Source organism: Prionailurus bengalensis, chromosome D1 (genome assembly GCF_016509475.1).
Source record: "Prionailurus bengalensis isolate Pbe53 chromosome D1, Fcat_Pben_1.1_paternal_pri, whole genome shotgun sequence".
NCBI classification, from domain to species: Eukaryota; Metazoa; Chordata; class Mammalia; order Carnivora; family Felidae; genus Prionailurus; species Prionailurus bengalensis.
In genome coordinates, this window is record NC_057346.1 from 33580183 (window position 1) to 33599801 (window position 19619).

Below are 19619 nucleotides of genomic sequence, written 5' to 3' on the forward strand. Positions count from 1 at the left end.
CAGCTTAGCCCCTTCTCACTCCCTCTCTTAACATTTTCTTTCCTCTCCTCTGGAACTTTTTTTCCCTTTAGGTGGTTTCATCTAGTAGCATGCCTTTAAATACCTCGTCTATGACGGCCGCTTTATTATTTATTTATTATTTTTTAAATTTAATCCAAGTTAGTTAATGTATAGTGTAATAATTATTTCAGGGATATAATTTGGTGACTCATCACTTACATAGAACACCCAGTGCTCATTCCAACAAGTGTCCTTAATGTCCCATGCCCCTTTAGCCCTTCAACCTACCCAACACCCCACCAGCAACCTTAAGTTTGTTCTCTGTATTTAAGAATGTCTTATGGTTTGTCTCCCTCTCTGTTCTTGCTTCCCTTTCCCTATGTTCATTTGTTTTATATCTTAAATTCCACATATGAGTGAAATCATATATTTGTGTTTCTCTGACTGACTGATTTCACTTAGCAAAATGTACCCTAGTTCCATCCACATTGTTGCAAATGACAGGATTTCATTCTCTTTGATACCGAAATAATATTCCATTGTATATATACACCATATCTTCTTTAGCCATTCATTTATGACTGCCACTTTAATGTCTTCACCCTGATCTCTTAGACTCCAAACTCATATATCCAATTTCCTATATGATTTATCCTCCTAAATTTCTAATAAGCATGTTAAATTTAATTTAGCCAAGACAGAACTCTTAATTTTTCCACCTTCAAATCTCTTCTTTGTTTCCTTGTCCAGTTTCTCCTTTTTTTTTTTTTGTAAATGGCACCACCATTCACTCATTTGACCAAACTAGTGATGTAGAAATAATTTTCATTCCCGCCATATCTGATCAGCAAATCTTGTCAGTCTAGTGTCTGAAATACATTTACTTCCCTCTTACACCACTGCTATGACCTTAGTCTAAGTCATCACCATTTCTTACTTTGATTATTGCGGTAGCCTTCTATCTTCTATTCCTGATCTTTCTTTTCTCCTCCTTTCATTCTTCGTGTAAGAATATCCAAAGTGATGTTAAAAAAATGTAAATCAGACATTGTCATTCCTCTCTGTAAATTGCCACAGTGCTTTTTCATTGCATTTGAAAGAAAATACAAACTCCATAATCCAGATATCTCTACATAATCTTGTCTCTGCCTCACTAATTTGCTACTTTTAATTCTATTCACACCATTGTTTCATTAAGGCACAGTTGCTTCACTTCCTACTCTTCCTTAATGGAACTAGGTGTGCTCTACCTTTAAACTTCTATATGTATTGTTATCTAAGTTTATTTTACTTGTTTATTTATTTTTATCTTCTCCCATTAGGATTCAACATTCATAAGAGCAGAATCTTTTCAATCTTATTCACACATTTCAATTCAGGAAAAATAACAGAGGTTAGCTGAAAACAGTGTCTTTTTAGCAACTAACTTTTTCAAACACTTCAGGTAAAGTTGCAATTATGGCTAGAAAATGATTTGTGGAACTGATAGGATAGGTATATAAAATTTGAAACAAGTCCCATGAGTGTGGTGACAGAAAAATACTTTATTGTCACCATGCTCAGAAGTCTACCACTAATAAATTCATCTAAGATTGTAGTTGGGATAGAATAGAGGAGGGAGTAGTAGTGAGATAAAATATTAAACTTTAGGAGGTTACTATATTTTAGTAATATTTAGTCAGTGAGATCCCTTAGTAAAAAAAGAACAAAGTTGAGGAGATAAGAGGGTCATATTCTAGGGTGGATAAGGTAAAGGACAGAGGTAGAGCTCTCCTTAAAGGGATAAAGAATGTAGATAAGAGAGGGCGACAGAGATTCTGATAAGACTTATTTATATCACATTTATTTTTAAGTCCACATGCATTATTCAGTTATGAGATAGTATAAATTGAAAACAGTCTTTGCTGACTGTATTTTACTTAAAAGAAACGTAATGCCATATTTGGCCACTGAATTATATAAAGTTTTCATTTTCTGATTATAAAAAGTAAGTATACTTTTACTTTTACAAATAGTATATTATTATTATTATTATTATTATTTATTTTATTTGGTAACAAGATAATTTTTTCCTTAATTTTTATTATTTTCTTTCTTCTACTGGTTTGGGGCTTTGTTTGTTCTTTTTCTAGCTCTTTTGTGTGTGAAGTTAGGTTGAGAAAATTCTTGTTTTGTGAGGCAGGGGCCTATATTGTGTTAACTTCCTTCTTAGAACAATTTTTGCTTCATCCCAAAGAGTTTGGACTATTGTGTGTTTCTTTTCATTTGTATCCATGTATTTTTTGATTTCCTCTTGATTTCTTGGTGACTCATTCATTGTTTAGTAGCAGCCTCCATATATTTACGTTCTTTCTAGATTTTTTCTTGTGATTGATTTCTACTTTAATACCACTATGGTCAGAAAAGGTCCGTGATATGATTTCAATATTTTTGAATTTATTGAAATTTCTTTTATGACTTGTTCTAGAAACTTCTTTTTTTGTGATCTGTTCTAGAAAATGTTTCATGTGTAGTTGAAAATGTGCAATTTGCTCTTTTGGGATGGAATGTTATGAATATATTTTTTAGATCCAACTGGCCCAATGTGTCATTAAAAGCCACTGTTTTCTTACTGATTTACTGTCTGGATGATCTATCTATTGACGTACATGGGGTGTTAAGTCCCCTACTTCTATTGTATTACTGTCCACATCTTCCTTCATGTCGGTTAATATTTGCTTTATGTATTTAGGTGCTTTGTGTTGGGTACATAAATATTTACAAATGTTATATCCTCTTGTTGGATTGTTGTCTTTATCTATATGTAATGCCCTTTTCTTTCTTTCTTTCTTTCTTTCTTTCTTTGTTTCTTTCTTTCTTTCTTTGTTTCTTTCTTTTTAGTTTATATTTTTAGAGAGAGAGAGAGAGAGAGGAGCAAGGGAGGGGCAGAGAGAGAGGGAGGGAGAGAAACCCAAGCAGGCTCCACACCACCAGTGCAAAGCCTGATGAGGGGCTCAAATGCAGGAATTGCAAGATCATGACCTGAGCCAAAATCAAGAGTCAGGAGCTCAACTGACTGAACAACCCAGGCACCCTGTTTCTTGTTTTAAAGTCTATTTTGTCTGATGGAAGTATTGCTACTCCATGTTTCTTTTTGCTCCCCTTTGCACTGTATATATTTTTTCAGCCCTTTACTTTCAATCTGCATGTGTCTTTATGTCTGAAGTGAGTCTGCATGTATCTTAGGTCTGAAGTGAGTTTCTTCTGGGCAGCATATATATGGTTCTTATTTTTTTCAATAATTTTGATTGGAGCATTCAGTCCATTCACATTTAAAATGATTGTTGAGACGGTCACCTGGGTGGCTCAGTCAGTTGAGTGTCTGACTTCCACTCAGGTCATAATCTTGCAGTTCATGTATTTGAGACATGCTTCAGGCTCTGTGCTGACAGTTCAGCCTTCCCCGCTCATGCTGTCTCTAACACTCTATCAAAAATAAACATTAAAAAATTTTAAAAAATAATTATTGAGAGGTATGTACATATTGGTGTTTTATTAACTGCTTTGGTGGTTTTTTCATTTCTTTCTGTTCCTTTCTTCTCTTGTGCTTTGATGGTTTTCTGTAGTGTTATGCTTGGATTTCTTTCTCTTTACTTTTTGTTTTTATTGTAGGTTTCTTTATTTGACGAAATGCCATATTTTTAAACATAATTTATAAGGAACTATAAAGTGATATAAAGATTACTGTGCCTATGGATTTTGTTTCTAAGTATAAAAATAGTTGTCAGAATTTGTGTTAACTTATTTGAATCTAAAAATGCAGTCATTGTGATGATTATTGCAGAATTTGGTTTATTCCCATTAACATTCTGTTCTTAAGTATATTCCAGTTTTTTGAATAACTTTCCATTTTAAATGAAATAGATTTAGCAAAAATGTGCTCTGGCACTCTTGAATGTTACTCATGGGTGGTCTTGTTTTGATCTCCAGTCAAGCCTTGATCATGGCATTCCATAAAAGTCCTCTCACCAAGGTCACTAGGATCTCTGCAATGCAATATCCATTTTGCAATTTCAGGCCTCATCTTTCTGAATTTCTCAGCAGCATTTTTTTCTCAGAAAAATTGTTTTCTTGGCTTCTGAATTCCTTCACTGTCTCCCTTAGTTTCTTTGGTCAGACTCCCTTTCTTTCTTGAGGTTCAAATGGTCAGGCATCATAGGGTTCAATTCTGAAACACCTTTTTAATCAACATTCAGTGATTCAGTCAGTATATACATAAAAAACCATTTATATATTGATGATTCCTTGGCGTTATAGCTCCATATCTACCCTATCTCTTAATATAAGACTTACTTGACAACACTTTTTGGATATAAGAAGGCTCCTAAAAGTAAACACATTTAAACCAGAATCCATAACTTTTTGCACTAACACCCACTCTTCTTTCTGAGTACCTCATCTACGTGAATGATATTTTATTCACCAAATTTCTTCGGTCAAAAAACTCTGGAATTATCTTTGATTCCTTTCATGTTTTAATTGACACCACATTCATTTCCAAATCCCATCACGTATCCATATAAAATGTATTTTAAAAAGATTTCTCATCGATTACATTGTGACTGCTCTAGTGAAAAGCAACTTCTTTATTACCTAGATTGGAACAATTGTCTTTATTATCCCTGATGTCTTTTCTAGAGTCTATTCTCCACCCTCTAGACTAAGGGAGGCTTTTAAATATAAGTCAGATACTGACTTGACTCTTTCTGTTCAAAATCTTTTAATGCCTTCTCCTCATAGGATAAAATCCAGATTCCTTTCTGTGGTTAACAACACTCTACATAACCTGGTCTTTGTCTTGGTGCTCTCTCCACCATTTTGCAACCCAACCCTCTCTGTTGTTCACTGCTATCTCACCCAAATCACTCCCTTCCTGTTCTTTGAACAGGGCCAGCATGCTACTACTTTAGAGACTTTGATTTTGCTGTTCTCTCTGTCTCTTTCTCTCTCATTCAGTCATGTGTCAACTCAAATGTCACAATACCAGATAGGGTGACTTTTCAAATCTTTATAAATAGCATAGTCTTTGACTCTCTACCTTCGTATCCAATTTTATTTTTCTACACAGTATTTATCATAATCGAAATTATGCCACACATTTATTTGCTAATTTGTTTATTGCTTGCCTCCCTTACTTCAATATTAAGCTTCATGAAGGCAGAGAATTCATTTTGCTCATGGTTTTATCCCTAGAATCTAGTTCTGGTAGGTACTTAGTAAGTCTTCAATAAAGATTTGTTGAGTTAATGAATGAATGATTTATATTTAGAAAGAGAATAATTATTCACAGATATAAATCTTATGTGATATTTGCAGGACCTCCAAAAGAGCTATTATTATAAGTGAGTTGCAGTGAGAACATGACTGTCATGCAGGAAAAAAAAGGAAAGTGGCTGGCTAGGTGAGAGGAGCACGACTTGGAGATGTGAGAGCATGGATCCCTCACTTTTCTGTTCACCAGGATATACTTTGTGGCCTTCTAAAAGTATGCACATCAAATGTTTTGATTCAGAGGTCTAAGCTAGTCTGTACTTATGTAGTTATTTTAGGCTGGACTCCCTAGAAGCAGAGGTCGAGACATAGATACAAGTGTATGTGATTTATTTTGATAGTGCTTTCAGGTAAATCTGTAAAGAAGGGAGGATAGAAGGATAAGGAAGGAGAGGGAGTTGAGCAAGAGTGTGGCCTCAGGTAATCCAGCCTGGTCCTGATGCACACAGCAAAGACAATGCACCATAAAATACACCATAAAGTTGTTTTTTTCTTCAGTCAAGGGACCGACCAGTGTCAGCCAATCATTGGCTTTGGGTTGCCTAATTTTGGGAAGGGGATTTTTAAGGGAAAGCAGCATTCCTGAGTGAAGGCAATTCTCCAAAGGTGGAAATTGAGCAAACAAAACCCGCAGAAACTGGGAGATGTGTACTGGCCCCTGAAGTGTAACAAGGCAGGCTACCCCAATGTCTTCTACAGTGGTATTAAAAGTACAGATATTCATTCATTCAACAAATATTTATTGTAGCTCTCATGGTCCAAGAACTACCAGATGCTGAGATTCTTTGGTAAATAGATATGGTCTTTGCAGCATGGGTAGGGAGACAAGGAGGTATTAGTCAAATAAACATGCAATCATGATGTGGCACATAGTGAATTATTACTTCAAATAGTAAATCAAAGCAATATTACAGAAACAAATCCATGATATTGCATAGATAATGGTTTCTCATAACTGGTCCTTGCTGTAACTCTTAAGAAAAATTGTGTGAATTTTTTTATCATAGTAATCACTATCTAATGCTGGCAGTATATTAATCAAATATTTCTCAGGCATTATTTCAAACCTCAGATAGAATTAAAAAAATGTGTTTTCAGCCTGAAATCATGTTGGAGTACAAGTCTTATATTTGATAATTATTTAAGTTTATAGGACGCTGGATGGTAACTATTTTTCTGATTTTAGAAATTATCCCCCCCTGACAAACCAACACAAGAAGTAGAGATCTTGTTTTTGAAGAATATTCAAGTTCATAGACTGCCTACAATCCTCTAGTTCATGTGGAGGCTAAACTTTCATTGAAGTCATTGAAATGTTATGAAATGTTCACCATTAAAAGGTCTGCATAATTGTGTTTGAAAATAGAAAAAAACTAAGGGAAAAAAGTCATTTGAATGAATATGTATAGACCACGAAGTCCAAGCAAATTTTGAGAAGTCAGTATAGGAGGTATGATCTGCCAAGACAGTATAATAGGAAAACTTGTTTTATACATTAACTTATTGGAAGAAAATACACAAAAACATTTTTATCCACAAAAACATTTTTAACTACCAATAAATCAGATATCAGTAAATATCCATTTGTAACTCCTGATTTTTATATAATGGTTTATTCATCTCTTTAAAAAATTCTTTACATGGTACTATGGAAAATACTGTGCTAAAATATAAGCCAGCTAATGAACAACATGTCAGTAAAATAGCATATTTCTTACTTTCTTTGCCATGGAACAAAATTTCAAAAGAATATAATTCTGTTGAAGTGTCACCAAACTATTTCTTTTGGAGATTGCAGTGGCAGCAAAAATAACAAGGCTTATTTTCAATAATTCTGTTCATACCTCAAATCCCTGTGGTCTTCCTAGACTTTCTTTAATATGTTTCCATGCAACAAGAATCTCTGACACAGACACACTTGTAGCCTTGACATCTGTGGGAGCAGCACTGGGTTCTGTACAAAGGAAAATGGAAATAATAAACTCTGATGGTAACAAGTTATGTCTATCAAAGCATTGCACTTGAATCTGTCAGGTGTTACTTCCTTCTACCTTTTTTTGAAATGAAGTGTTGTGGTAGTTGTGAAAAACAAAAGATAAAAAGATGGTTTTTTTGTATTTTTCTACTTGGGTCAAGTCTCATGTCTTTACCAAGACAAATGACAAATCTAGCAAGGCAAACAAAGAAGATCTTTATCCTTGGATTGACCACGACATTCCTGGGGAAGTTAAATTGTCTGACTTAAATTGTCTGCCAGTCTAGCACAATGATTAAAAGCATGGACTAGAGATTCAGGTGTGGCTATTTTGTTGCTGCTGTTGTTTTCTGCCTTCAAAAGAATTATTTACCTTGAGGCAAGTTGCCTTTTTTTTTATGCCCCAGTTCCCTCATCTGTAATATGGACATAATAAGAGTACTTATCTCAGAGGTTTTTAAGGTTAGTTTTAGGTGGAATAATACATACAAGATATTTAGCACAATGCTTGGCCCTTAAAGCATTCACTCACAAAATATCACTTGTTATTATTTTACTTTACTTTTTTTACCCCTGTAGGCACAAATAGAGTCAAAATTTCATGTGTTGTTGTTGTTGTTGTTCCAGCCACAAAACTACATTTCCATGATTGTATATATAATATGATATGAATCATGATATTCAAAAGGCATGCGTTGACTTTTAAGATAGGTATGGACTGAAAAAGAAAGGCCCTGAATGTCTCAGTCTTACTGCTCAAAAGTATGTTTTCATCCATTCCTATGCTTAGTGACCTTTCTCACTATTTTTTTTTTCCAAATACACCATGTCTGACTGGCATCCATCAAGAGGTACACTTTACTTGAGGTTGCACTGTATGTGAGTAACAAAATATTTTCAGCTTTGACATTGCTGAATCATAAATACTATGTCACAAACACACGTTAAATGAAATGGCAGAATAAAGGCCATATATTAGTTCAAACAGTTCTGTACAAAGTTGATTTAAAGAACCCCTGCTGTATAAAAATTGTAGAGACTTAAATACTAAAAATGTAACTGGTAAGAGTTTAATCTATTGAAGTTTCTTTTCTCTTTCTCCCCCAGACCTTTTCCTTTTAGAATCAGGGAACCAAATATGACAAAATTCTAAATAAGATATTTAAAAATAATTATTAGAGATATTAAAGGAATTATAACTATTTACTGAGATCTTTCTTGTTTTGATGGAAGGTAGTCACCCATCTATCTGGAGAAACTTTTTCTCCAGAAAATGAAAGATTTTCCAGAAATGAAGATTTTTTTCATTATTATTTAATAGGAGTCAAAATTCTTGATTTTGCAAGTAAATAAAAGGAAATGCTGATGTTCTTATGGTGTATGCAACCCAATCTCCAGATTTAAGGTACCATGTATTTGACAGACAGCCACCCATTGGGTATCGCTTGTTACTAGCAAGCAGTTTTGCTTCTCTTTTAAATGAATGCATTGCGGAGATTTGTGTGTCACAGGCCTTCTTTCAGCTTTTTTATTATTGAAGCAATTATATCTTTGTGAGAAAAGTTTGCACAGAGATAAATAATTTCAGAAGAAAAAAATATGTGGTTGGGTGGAAGCCTTTCTACCTCTATCTCCAGAGAAAGAAATAACTTCTCTCTCAGCTTTCTGTAGCACTGCACAAGCTTAAGAACTTCTCAAATGGAGATAAGAAAGTTTTAAAAAGTAAAGTTTAAAAAACAAGAAAAATATCAAGAACTATTTCTCAAACAAGCACCCCAGTTTCTATTTAAAAGCTCTGAGGACTTTAACTCAGAATCAGACCCAAGCTGACATTTCATAGATGCATTCTTGGGAGCTAAATATTATAGTTACATCTAATTGAATGAAGGTAAATGAGTCAAACAAAAACTGAAGAGTCATTTTTTATTTGGAAACAAATTAAAATAGTAAATAGTATCAGAAGTAAACCTATGCCGACCTAAATTTGAAATTTAAGCATGTAAAAAAACTGACCTCAGTCAGTTTACTTCCAGTAGTTTCAGTAGTATTGTCACAGCTGGGTGAACATTTTCACATGGATTGAAAGGTTTTTCTGTAAGCAAGAGTAACTATCACAGAATGTGGTTTGGATAGGAACTAACTGTTCTATTTGGGTATCCCATTGTAACTGAACAATGGAAAGTACCTAGAAAGAATTTTAGACAGTCACTTAGATCAAAAGTCATAAATGGATGGTCAATGAGTCTTTCGTCATATTCTGTATGTCCCAATAATATATTATTTCAACATTTCATATAAAAATAAGAATTTCTAGCTTATTTTGGAAAAAAAAGTGGCAATACTAAGCCTGAATTCATGGATGTTGATAGATGAGAGAATTAGCAGTTTGTCCCATTAGTCAGGACATAGTCTTTTCAGGTTGCCCAGAGTCCCTACCACTACCTATTATCTCACACTGGGACTACTTCACTGATTTATATCTCTTACCTGATCTCTATAGGCTTTTGAGTTATGGACATATGTTTTAGATCCATGTTCTCATTTTGCAGATGAAAATGTGACCTATACACAGGTTGATTTATCCAAACTCTGCTTCTAGCTCTGAAACAACTCCAACTAGAACTCAGGTCTCATCTTTTCTGTGTTGCTTTTAAATTGGCACCAGGCAGCAATAGGCTCATTCTGCATTTCTTAGAGTCAGTTCTGAGGCACAGAAGAGATTTTAGAGGAAACACAGGTAGTTCATTTTCTTGCTGTTCAATTACTTCCAAATAACTGACAGAAGAATAGATGGAATAACAAACAACAACAATAGCAAATAGATGAGGGGAACAACCAAAGATAGTAATAATTGCCATTTATTGAGGATTTCATAGTCTTACTCAAAATTCCTTACATGAACTAATTGATCCTTTCAGCAACCTTTCTATAACTATCATTATTTTTGCAGATACAAAATTGAGGGCCAGAGAGGTAAGCAACTTGCCCAAGATCACACAGCTGCTAGAATGTAGAGAGGATTTGAGCAGGGCAATCCTACTACCATGCTGTTCTGCTTCTGTGCACATATCTGTGTTTACACACCTAATGCTTTTCCCTGTGCTATCGCTCTCTTTTCTCCTTGCTCCACCACACCTACTAACTTTTCTCAATATTGATGTTGGGATCTCCACTTGGGCTCTCTACTTTAAGTCTTGCCAGAAGGCACCTAAATCCCTGTCATATTTTATTTACTCCACTACAGGCTTATGATCAGCTTCTTTTATTTCCATTTCATAGAGCTTTTGATAAAGTTGAACGCCAGCTGCACTGCTTGTCATAGATCCTGTGCATTTCTAAAACTCTCCTGATCTGTAAATAATAGGAAGTTTCCTGCCACTCTCACTACTATTAGACTCAGGTAATTCAGTGACTTATTTCAGAGACTATACTAGTTATGTCTAATAGATTCAGAAACGTAAAAAGAATTTTTCTTTCATTTATTATGATATTAATTAGGCCATGGCTAACTCTTTCACTCCAGTCTTGGGATATAAAGTGAACAAGCTGACTGAGAGATTTCAATTTCTGTCAGATTAAACATTGTGAACAGCATTACCATGTTCATGAATTTAGATAATACATATTTATTAAGTGACTTAACAGCTGGGGTTCTCCAACTAATATGGGGGATATGTTTGTAATATTGATTATACATCTGACTTCCCAGGAGGGGTGAGCAACAGCATTAATCAAAGGAGAGTTTAATAAACTCCTTGGGAGAAGGGTTATGGTTTCATTATTTAAAAATTCAGTGAAGACAGCTGTAGTTGAACTTTTACAGGCAATAATCCAAATGGATCATCTGGCAAAGACATGAAATTATTCCTTGTATTTTACAACTAATATGCCAATTTATTAATTTTCAAGTTCACATAAATCCTACTGAGTGCAGTTTCAGCGAGGAACTGATCTGGAGAATAACACCGCATGAATGTTGGGTTTTAATTTGAGCTGTGGTAGCTCCACTTGCAATAAGATAATTGCATATCATTTTCTGCAAATGAGAAGAGGATCTTTGGTTTTAATAAAAATAAAAGCAGCACAATTTTTACATAGAAGGCAAAAGCCAAATAAACTAGAAAAGGCTAAAATATATCACAAATAAACAAATATTTTATACTATAATTAATCTATAATGAATTTCCCTCTATTAGATGTAATTGAATGCTCAGGTTCTTTTCCTTTCAAAAGTATAGTAACAAGGACTAAGTGGAAGATGAATGTAAGTTCGACTAATAAGTATTTCTAGATATATGGAAGTGAAAGCCAATTGGATTTCTCCTATGGAGAAAAATCACTCTTTTTCATTTCTACCATGCATTATAAACCCCATATGTTGCAACTTCGCTTTTATTTAAAAAAAATAGAATTGTTTCCAGAATGAGGGTATTGTATAGGGTTATAGTATACCGTAGATATTTGAAGTCAAATCAAGATTATAATGCACATAATTCTTGCTTGGTTTAAATGGTATAGATAATTGGTACATGTGCAAGGTGCAAGACATGGGAGTCTTAACAGGGAAATATCTCTCCTTCCAGGGTTATCTAGAGTCATTTAGGGTTACTTCTGTTATAAAATTTTAAAAGGTTTCAAAGCCTCAAGAGGTTTAGCAGAAGAACTATTTGGAGCTTTTTCGGCAGTATTCTAGGGCCGCAGTCTACGTCAGAGTCGCAAGAGTAAAGGTAATTTCACAAGTGATTTATCAAGTTTCAATACTTACAAATGATGAGTGCTTTTACTAAATTATCACATTCAAAATTTTCCCTATAATAATGTAATTTTCACTCTCATTCCAATTTACTGTCTTGAGAGGAAAAAGATGGAAGGTATGAGGAATTCATATAACCACTTATAGAAGTGTGCTCTGGTTGTGAATATCATCCATCATCGATGGACCACAGGAAAATGGGTTGGGGCCAGTATTGTAAGGTTGTCTTGAGGTCCTTGCTTCTTCCAAACAACATGAATGCTGGTAGCTACATTTGACATAGCATCTGGCATATGTTTTCTTCCTGACTTGCTGTCAGCTGTGAAAAGCTGTCTTCTCTATGGTACTCCAGGAATGTAGCTATTTATCTTGATATGAAGAGGAAGAACTATGCTGGTGAACAAAGATAGAATGTCAGTCCTACTCCTTGTTCTTTACTTTATCTAAGAATATGGAGGGCTTTTGAGGTGATCAGGAAGTGAACTAGGTTAATGGAAGAACAAAGACAGAATCTGTCTTTTGGAGAACTACAGTCTCAGATCAGTTGGACTTTGGGCAAGAGTATCATGACAAAGGCACATTTTGCATGATATATGTTGAGGATGAAACTTACCATTAATAAACAGTCCACATTTTGAATATTAAAAAAAAAAACAAAGGCACACTTTGAATCTGTATGAACATCTGCAGATGTAGAGAAGGGGAACCTGTGCTGGAATGAGTACAATGTATTATTTTACCAGTTCATTACAGTCCTTGACTCTTTTAAAAAATAGTTTAATATTCAAAATATTCACTTTTTTTAAAGTAATTTCCCTATTCTAGGAAAATTAGAATTTAGAGTATTTAAAAATACAGAATAAATTGACAAGCTTTGTGATTCAGATTTGTAATGGCTTCTAGAGATGTTCTAATTCGGGATTTTCATTTTTAAAGTGGAGGAGTATTGGGGCACCTGGGTGGCTCAGTTGGTTAGGCATCCAACTTTGGCTCAGGTCATGATCTTGTGGCTTGTGGGTTTGAGCCCCATGTCAGGCTCTGTGCTGACAGCTCGCTCAGAGCCTGGAGCTTGCTCTGGATTCTGTCTCCCTTTCTCTCTGCCTCTCCCCTGCTCACACTCTGTCTCTGTCTCTCTCAAAAATAAATAAACATTAAAGTAGAGGAGGATAAGTCTCAGAGAGGTGGATAGACTGCAATATTTTACATTTAGTGTGAGCAGGTTAACCCTGAGTCTCCAATTCCAGGAAAATGCTCTTCCTTTCCATTGTCCTGCCTTTCCTAGTTGACACAATTTAATGATGCTAACACTTTACTCATACTTACATATAAAGTTCCAAATTAGTAAATATAATTAGTGAGCCAATGCCAAATATATGTTTTAATTTTGTTATCAGAACAAAGGCTGACTACTTAGATTTAAATTTCCTGGTATCATTCATATTTCAGTCTACCAAAATAAATGAAATGTTACTATGAAATCTATTATAACAGCAACCTCAGTGCCTTTGAAAGAAGATAGACATATTTCCTATCTAGCTTGAAAGGGTAATCTCCAAAGGCAAGCTATTTCAAGTTTAAGGAAACACAGTATAAACAACCCATGGTGGTTACTATAATTTAATTTCAAAGCAAAGGTTGAAGAAGAATGTACAAATCTTGATTTCTTAAAGTCAACACTGGTGTTACTACACAAAGCATGTTCACAAACCTCTCCAATTTATCTCATGTGACCTGTGAGGTTATGTGCTTGATAATTAGGTGGAAGAAATTTTAAAGCAATAAGAAAATGCATTTCTTGAATAAAACATGTACTTCAAAATAGAGTTTTACAGTAACAAATAATGCAAAACATCATTATATATGATGAAAAACAAAATGTTATTATTATAGAAATCCATGATGACACAGTATAGGATAGTGGTTAAAAGTATGAACTTTGGAGTCAGATAGATATGGGTTCAAATCTCAGCTCTGTCACTTACTGTAGTTACTTACAACACTCTCACTTACTGAAGTGAATTTGAGAGTGTTACTTTACCTGAGCCTCAGCTTCCTGAAAAGTAGATTGAAGCTTGAGATTCCTACCTCATATTTGGTTGTAAGAGTTAAATTAAGTAATATAAGTACTATGGTAAATCATCTGTATCTGGAACTCATACGAAACTTGAGATGCTAAGGCATGAGTATCTCATTGGAAGACCTATGATTCCTTGTTATTATTTGATTCTTCACCTTCCTGGTTATTGTTATACTAGGATAAGCTTTTTGTTTCTGCTTCAGAATTTGACTCTATATTTAAAAAAAAAAACCAACAAAAAACTCAGGGCAGCCTGTATTGAAAACTACATGTTACATAAATCAGACACTATCCTTGTGCTTTAATATTCAAATGACTGTATTTAACACCCCATCCCCTGTCTTGTAGCTCATAGTATCAAAAAGATAATTCTTTTGAGCTATTTAAATAAGTTACACGAGTGGGTACAAAGAAAGTAAAATGGTCAGTTTATATCGATAATGTTTGTTAGAAGGTGAAAGAGTGATAGTTTTGGTGGAACATTTTTTCAATCATTTGTCACGTTTAGGGAATGTGAGGCATTGTTTTTGCTAGTAAGGCAAATTGAAATTTGGCACTTGAATAGAAGAAAAAACGAGAAAACTCACCTAAGGGGGTTAGGTCTATCATTCTTTCTTTTTCAGAAAAGTGCATTTTTGTATTAAAACTTAACCCTGGATTTTGAGGTAGGAAGGTGAGTTCACACCTGAGCACCACCACCTATTGACTGTAACCATAAATATGTCATGGTTTTACAGTTTACTCATTTGTAAAATGGGTATCCTGCTTAATTAGTCCTGCCTACATAGTAGTTTTATCTTGAGAATTAAATGTGTTTATGTATATGAAAACAACATGTTAGAGAAACATCAAGGATTTAATGATTAGACAGACTTGGGTTTAATTCTCAATTACAAAGTATGTAACCTCTAGCAAGTTCCTTAACTTTTCAACATCAATTTCTTTCTCTACAATGGGGATAATAATGTCTGTTAGACAAGATTGTCATCAGGATTTCATCATATCATGTGAAGAATTTCCAATGAAGTCCTTGTCTGGTACTTCTTTATCAGTATAATATTTTGTTTATGAGGTTAATAATAAATATTTATTGGTCATGTAAATGAAGTACTTATTTAAATTTAGTTCACATACATTTAAATTTAGTGGGTTAAAATATAAAATTATCTAGATTAAAAAACCAGGGGTGACTGGTTAAATGTCCATCCAGAGGACAGAATACACTATAGGCATTATTAATATCATTATTATCATGGAAAAATATTTCCCATATATTGTTAGGTAGTGAAGGACATAAAGCAACACATATAGACTGCTCAATTTTTCAAATAAAAATTACTTGGAAAATTTTTGAAAAAAATACATCTAAAAAGTGTAATGAAACTATGGGTAAGTTTTATTTTCTCTTTTTGTGTGACTGTACTTTCTAATATACGTACAAAAATGTTTCATGCATATAACATGCATTAATAAAATGTTGCATGTAAATTATAATAAAGAAACTGACCTCCTTCAGCTGAACAGATAACCACAATCTGACTGAAAGGTCCATCTCCTTTATTGTTATAAACTCCAACCTTCACTTCAAAGGGAGTAAGAGGAGGAACACTTTCATCCCGATAAATGAATTTTGAAGCTTCAGAGGATGTCACCATTTTTTCCTTCCAGCCACGTGTTCCATTGGGCCTGAAAGCTACAATATAGCCAAAGCCTTCCCCATTCTGAAACTCTTCAGATACTGGCTAAAGAAGAAAAGTTCAGTTAATTATCAGTAAAATAATTGATTCAAAAAGCCATTTCTACCAAACTTCATTTTTTTTTCAAATTATGGATAACCAGAGAAAAGAAGACTTTCAAATCTCTAATGCTCCCCTGGAAGCCAATATATAGCACAATCACTTGACAGTCTTTGGAAACTTAAAAGGGGTTAAAAGCAAAAGATAAAAACTTAAATAATATCAGTTGATATTTAAGAGGAGTATCAAGGATACTGAAAACTCTTGAAATCAAACAAATTTAAACCACTTTGTCATGTATATGAAATTAACATTCCATACTAGAATGCAACATGTTGGGGAAAACTGTCATATGGTCTGGTGGTCTGAAAAATCTGGTTGTTGGTAATGCTCTGCAGAGCCCATTGCACAGAAAAGATAGGAGATGTTAACATAAGAAGTTTTTTTTTTCTATTATTTTTAATGTTTATTTATTTTTGAGAGACAGAGAGAGACAGAGTGTGAGCGGGGCAGGGGCAGAGAGCGAGGGAGACGCAGAATACAAAGCAGGCTCCAGGCCCTGAGCTGTTGGCACAGAGCCCAATGTGGGGCTCAAACTCACAAGCGGTGAGATCATGACCTGCGCCAAGTCAGACGCTTAACTGAGCCACCCAGGCGCCCCTGTAAGTTTGTTTTTTTTTTTATAGTGTTTTCTTTTTCATTTGTTTTTGGGCTTATTAATGTGAAGACATTACAAAATAGTATTTGTTCAAATAACTCTTACTATATGCTTACATATAAAACGGACATAAACTGTACACTATAGAAAGGAGTAATTGTGATTGACTAGTTAGTCAAAGTAGCAGTTACTACACTGCCTAGCTAATGCTTGATACATAGTAGATACCCAATAAATACTTGACTGAACATTTTTTTTTCTTTTGAGTTTTGATTTAAGGGAAAAGTGTATACAGTAAAGGAAAACAGACAAAGCCTATTATATCAAAATACTGAATGTTTATATCTCCCCAAAATTCATATGATGAAATCCTAATCCCCAATGCGATGGTATTAAGAGGTGGGGCTTTTGGTAGGTTATCAAGTTATGAGGGCAGAGACATATGTAGAGGAATAGTGCTTTATAAAGGAATCTCCAGAGAGTTCTTTAGCTCCTGTGTTATGTGAGGGTAAAGTGAGAAAGTGGCCATCTATTAACCAGACAGCAGGCTCTCACTAGACTGAAATCTGTTGGTGACTTGATCCTAAATTTCCAGGCTCCAGAACTGTGAGAAATAAATTTCTGGCATGTGTAAGTCACTCCCAGTCTTTGGTATGCTTCTTTTAGCAGCTGGGTCTGAGACACAAAGCTGATAAGGATGGGAATTCTACTTAAAGAGATTTGATCTCAGTGAAGTTCAGGTATTGGGAAGTTAATTCCTGTGCAGAAATCTAAAATAAGAAATAATTTTTTACTGAGGAAGAAGGGGATGGACAGGATAACAGGACAGAGGATATGCTCATGGAGATTACTTTGTGGGAAATGTTTTTCTGTACATTTTATCATTGCTTTTAGAGACTATCAGGTATTTGTTCAGTTTGTTCCAGTAGACATTTCCATTTACTTTACATTTTCATATTCTAAAGAACAGTTCTGTGACCTATATAGTTGTGTTTGATAATAAGGTAATCTAGCATCAATAAAAGGATAGTAGCTTCACAGGAAATAAATGTATCTCTCACACCCCTCTTCCCTGCTTCCTTTATAGAAGAAAAATCAGAGATCATATAGTGAGGGAGACAAGAGAACAAAATCAAAGTCCTAATTTCACTACTTATCAGGAAAAGTACTGTGCCTCAGTTTCATAATTTTTAAAATGAAGAAAAATTATTATCCTTATTAATAGGGTTATTATCCTTACTAGCCGAGGCACTGTTCCACAAATTCAGTGGCAGTCATTTTCTTCTTCCCCAATGGTTTTAGTAAGTGTACTATTTGTGAAATAGTTAAATGTCAAACTAAGCCAAGCAAACATCTGAAGTAGTTTATGGAAGGATGTGTTTTAATTATCCAAACTTTATTCTGAGATAGCTATATGACAAGAAGACATACTTCTTTAGTTTTGAAGAAAAGTCAACTGGGGCTGGATATGAAATGAGACAGGTTCACGTTGGCAATATTCATCTGAGAAATATATGATCAAAGTGTTTCTTAACCTCATTCAAACCAAAATTCTTCAGTTTCTCTGTACCAAGTACAGAACATATATGTAGCCTTGTTTTCTAAGGAATCAACAAGTTTTGATATCTGAGTACAGACTTTCTTACCTCCCAGGCTATGACTAACTCATGCCTTCTTCCACTTCTTCCACTTACATTGGTGGGTGCTGTCTTTGGAACTGTGGATTAAAAATAGGCCAGAGTGAGGACAATAAATAGATGTTTAATTTGAGAGTCCTTGTAAGAATATATTTTGACACTACTCATGTTCTGAAAAATCCCAAAACAAACAATTAAAATTTGAAGTTAGAATGGTCATATTCCATATTAATTAAAACAAAATGTCTGTGACAGATACCCTGATTTCAAATCTATGTGGGAGAGTTTTATATATATTTTTCATGGCCACACAATGCATTGCCAAACTAATCTTATTGTAAACGTTCTGTGGTAGTAAGATTGAGATCGTAATTAACACTATAGTTAAGGACATCTACTAATGGTTAAATTTCATTCTAAAAATTCTCTCCTTTCTAATGATGTGACTCTCCTGTGGTCTCAAGGCTTGAAGAGCTCCTAGAAAGTAAACAGGTTGTCTTATTACTGCTTTACCAGAACCCCCAGGAAGCTCCAATTTAAGGAAATGTGGCAACAGTTCCATAGACTGAGAACCTATTTAAATAAATAAACATTAAAAAAAAACTATCAAGAGTGAATCTCTCTGTAAATTGTAAAATATATAACTACCCGATGAAATTTTTTCAAATGAATAACTATTAAAAGAATAAATGTGTCAAAGGAATAAATTTCTCCTTCACTGCACCAAACCACAAAACTTGCAGTTGAAAGGGAACATTTTCAAATGAAGAACTATTAAATGAAAAAAACTATTAAAAGAAATCATTTTCTAAGCTATGAGCCCACATTAAAAATTTTACACTTCAGCATTGCCTTTATATCCTTGCATATAGTTTTTAAATGATATCGATAAACTCATAAACAATAAATTCACTCTCATATATTACCTACTTGGATGAAAGGTTATTAATTACTGGTAGATATTCATACAGCATTTTATGTACAGGAAAAACTGGTGCAGAATTTATATTCCACTAGAAAGGAAAAAAAAGGAGGTGGGAGAGAATAGTCTGTGAATATATAATTGGCTCCACTGAATAAAGACTTTTATTCACCAGGGTTTAAATTCAGTATCTTTGGACACTTTCCTCCATGAACATGAGTCCTCATCTTGCTCATGCACAAGTAGAAGGATATATACAGCAGCAGTTACCAATCTTTCTTTCACAGTGATGTATATATTAAAATTATTCATATGTGGAGTTCACTCTCATGAATTCCCTGAGAATTAAATGGAATTGGATACCCCTTTGTCTCTCATTCAAGAAATCACAAAATATTCAACTGAGGAAAAAATGATGGTATCAGAGCAATAACTGTGATATGTACTAATTTATATAAAGAGCAAGCAAATCATTTATTAAATTGAGTTTTTATTAGTAGTCATAGTTATTGCTAGATATAGCAACCTATGACATATCTGTTTGACACCAG

The 19619-nt window shown here is 34.2% G+C and overlaps 1 protein-coding gene across 1 annotated transcript in view; it reads right to left on the reverse strand.

The window, feature by feature from the left end:
- CNTN5 (contactin 5) overlaps positions 1-19619 on the reverse strand; it is a 1382461-nt gene that overhangs the window by 41792 nt on the left and 1321050 nt on the right. Inside the window, exons 19-21 of the mRNA XM_043579878.1 lie at positions 18156-18226; positions 15623-15857; positions 7155-7264 (exon numbers count right to left, since the gene is read on the reverse strand). Of these exons, the coding sequence (XP_043435813.1) occupies positions 7155-7264; positions 15623-15857; positions 18156-18226 (416 nt within the window). The remainder of the gene's footprint in view (positions 1-7154; positions 7265-15622; positions 15858-18155; positions 18227-19619) is intronic.